The sequence below is a fragment of the Microtus pennsylvanicus genome, chromosome 1, assembly GCF_037038515.1.
Source record: "Microtus pennsylvanicus isolate mMicPen1 chromosome 1, mMicPen1.hap1, whole genome shotgun sequence".
Taxonomy (NCBI): domain Eukaryota; kingdom Metazoa; phylum Chordata; class Mammalia; order Rodentia; family Cricetidae; genus Microtus; species Microtus pennsylvanicus.
In genome coordinates, this window is record NC_134579.1 from 333,139 (window position 1) to 336,892 (window position 3,754).

General features: G+C 32.0%; 1 protein-coding gene across 1 annotated transcript; it reads right to left on the minus strand.

The window, feature by feature from the left end:
* Nucleotides 1-869: 869 nt before the first annotated feature.
* LOC142838122 (olfactory receptor 5AC1-like) lies at nucleotides 870-1,787 on the minus strand. The gene has a single exon (XM_075953453.1). The coding sequence runs from the start codon at nucleotides 1,785-1,787 to the stop codon at nucleotides 870-872; it is 918 nt and encodes a 305-aa protein (XP_075809568.1).
* Between the last annotated feature and the right edge of the window lie 1,967 nt (nucleotides 1,788-3,754).

The following is a 3,754-nucleotide window of genomic DNA, read 5'->3' on the forward strand; positions in this document are numbered from 1 at the left end:
TAATGATTTTATATATTCTGTGTTGTGGTGTTTAAACTGACACTGTTCAACTTGTTTTCCTTCTTCTTATCTTATTTCAACACCAGAAAAATTATAAAAAGTCCTGGCAAGAATTTCTTCTAATAACAGTCATTTGGAATTTTTATTCAGTTGATGCAACCAGATATCTGATGCAGAGCAAAAGAAATAAGTGAAATCAAAAGATAAACAAAGCCATCAAAAAGACAGACAAATTGTTAGAATTTAAAATTGTCTTATATGCTTCATAAAAAATGCTCATTTTCATTTTTAATACTTTGAGAACTTTAAGTGAATGTAACATGAATATTTATCTCTTTTAGATTATTCTTAAACTCAAGAAATACTCAAGTGTTTTGGTATTATTCCTTGTCACAAATTGCATAAATAATATTTACTTATGTACTGGTAATATATAATTATAGATAGCTAAATGATTTGAATGTACATTATTCAAGAATCATTTAAAAGTGGAAAATATGTTTTAAACGATTCATTTGCAAAGCCTATGTGTGCTATCGGTTTAAAAAATAACTTCAAAATATTTAATATAAAACTTATCAGTTTTTATTGACAACTTTTTTGACAGAGCTTGTCAATCTAAAGAAGAAATCATTGTAATAGATTTTATAGTGAGTATGACTTTCAAAACCACAAATAACAAGGATTAACTTTTAGTCCTTCTTACTTATTTTACAATCATATTACTAAGACATCCTTTAACAGTCTATATTTTATATTTTATGTAATAATATACAATATTTCAATTATGTACCACACGAAGATCAAATTTTATAGTGCATTGCAAAAAAAGGAATAAGTAGTAAAACCAACTTTTAATTTTTTGATTATCATTTTACAACTTTTTTCAGAGCACCTAAAACTTCCTTGTTTCTTAAACTATAAATGAAGGGGTTTAGCAGAGGAATTACTACCGTGTAGAACAGTGAATACATTTTGTCTTGTGTTTTACTTGGTCCAGACCCATGGCTCACATACATGAAGAGGAGAGTGCCATAGAACAAAGAGACAGAGAGCAGGTGCGCACTGCAGGTGAAGAAGGCTTTCTTTCTGCCACTCTTAGACTTCATGTTCAGGACAGCAAATAGGACACGGGCATAAGAGACTACAATGGTCAAAGAGGTGCTGATTTGTATGGAAGAAGCACAAATAAAAATGATCAATGTATTAACTGATGGATCAGTGCAAGAGAGTGTATAGAGTGGTAATATTTCACAGTAGAAATGGTCAATTACATTGGACTTACAGAAAGTCAATCTAAATAATAACCCTACATTAAGTCCACAGTTTACAAAACCAATTATATATGACATACTTATTAACACAGTGCAGAGTCTTTTGGACATCACAACTGCATAGTGCAGAGGGTTGCATATGGCTACATAGCGGTCATAGGCCATTGCTACGAGGAGAAAAATTTCGGTAGTTGCACTGATACAAAAAAAGTAATACTGGGCAAAACACTCACCCAGAGATATCATGACATTTTTATACAAAAATGTCATAAGCATTTTTGGAGTCACTGTGGTTGAAATACAACCATCAGCAAAGGCTAAATGTCCAAGGAAAATGTACATAGGAGTGTGAAGATGGGGGTCCTTCCAGATGAGAAAGATTAAGCCAAGGTTGCCCACCATGGTGGTAAGATAGGTAAAGAAAAACACCAGGAACAGGGGGACTTGCAGCTCTTGATGATCTGTTAGTCCTCTGAGGACAAACTCAGTCAGCAGGGTCCTGTTTCCTTTCATCACACCCGCTCAGGCTGCTCACTGCAAGGAGAGATGAAAGAAAGAAAATATGACCAAGATTCAATAAGAATTCAATTGTACATAGCAAAATCTCCTTAATAAACAAGAAAATGGTGTACTCTTTCTGCTTTTGAAGACTTCCTGAAATCAAAATAATTTCCTGCACAGTATTGATCTACAAGGATGCAATTATCAGAAAAGACCATAGACATTGATTTCCCTGGTATTATGCACAATGTCTTAAATCATTATAAATTATGTATAATTTAATGTATATTATCTTTAATTTAAATACATTTGTAATATATAAATTTTATACAATAATTAGAATGATAAAAATTCAAAATATTCTTTATACTAAAATATTTTAAGGGCTGAAGCAATGGCTCAATCATTAAAGGCTAGGTTCACAACCAAAATATAAAATGCTTTAAAACAAGCTCAAATTGAAAGTCTCATTGTATGAAGTCTTGCTTTACATAATGACATCCTCATTGTTACAATGGATTCTGTACATGGTGACACTCTCCAGTTTTCTCTCTCTCTTCTGATTTCTCCCTTTACCTTTCAAATAGTATCATTCTACTCTCTTTTCATATATATTATTCAAGTATACTTATATAGGATGAAAATGAGCTGTGCTTTTGGTAGGTACTATATTTGTGTAGCTATCATTCTAAGACATAAACAGGTCAAGTAGTAAGTTGGTAATTTAAAATATTTCTACCCTTTTATGCTTTTCATATATGCTATCTGAATGTATATTTATAAGAACAACCAAAAATATTAAATAAAAGTTTCTGCGGGGTTTTTTTCTGGCAAAATATATGTAAATAAGCTTTCATTATTTCCTCATGGGATTAAACACAACAGAATTAAAATACTATTTTTTTAGATTGCAACAAAGAACCTGTTACTCATATCTTAATCCACAATGTTAAAATCACTTTCATTTTAAATTAAATTCCACATACAATCAAGTATATACAACTTGTTTACATGTTGATAATAGATATCATAAATGAGATATAAACATGTCTGTGTTGAAATCTGTCCCATTAATTAAGAATGTCTTTTAATATTTCAATTCTCCATAATTTTAAAGAGATTTTAACAATGTTGCAATGTTTCCTGACCCTGTGATTTCTTTGAGAGAGACTGTGAAACTAAAAATGCTGGTTAACATCACAGAACACATCGTCATAGAACGGATGGTAAGTATCTCCAATATCTGCATTCAGCATAAGTGATAAAAATTATGTTTTATACACAAAAAAATCAATAAGGTAAAAGATGAAATTACCTGAGTTACAATGACCACAGAAATAACATGCAAGTCACATGCACCCATGAGTCTAATCAGTCAGGACAGTGGTGCCAGATCCTAGAATACAGCAGGGTGAGCATTCAAGTTGGGACCACATTACCAGGTTTCAGTAAAGATAATATTCACATTCTGGGCACAAGGTGGTTGGTATGTTTGCATCACTGCATTGTTGATCTGAAATTGGAGCTGATCACTAGAAATATCAAATTCCGGGGTCTAAACATCCAATGAATAGAATAACTATGGAGTATTAAGACAAGTCCGGACCAGTGGGTTTCCTACCACCATGGACTTTTACTTCTTTGAATCTTAGTAGGCATATAGAATTAGCTAGCAGCTCCATCCCCAAATCTGTGCTTTGGAGAAACTGCTTTTTTCTCAAATCATCTGCTTTACTTTTTAAAGGAGTTGAAAGGAGATCTTTTTAAAGGTATAGACAGAAAATCATCTTGAAATAATAAAACGATGTAGAACTGAAATACTGTACAGAAAGTTTCATGGGGAACATTTTGCCAGTTGTTCCAACTAAATAAAAATACTATTCTGTGGAATTCATTCACCTCCATATTTACTGGGAATATTAAGGAGAAATTCTGCATGGTGCTTTATTGGATGCTGAAATACAATGACATAGAAGCAA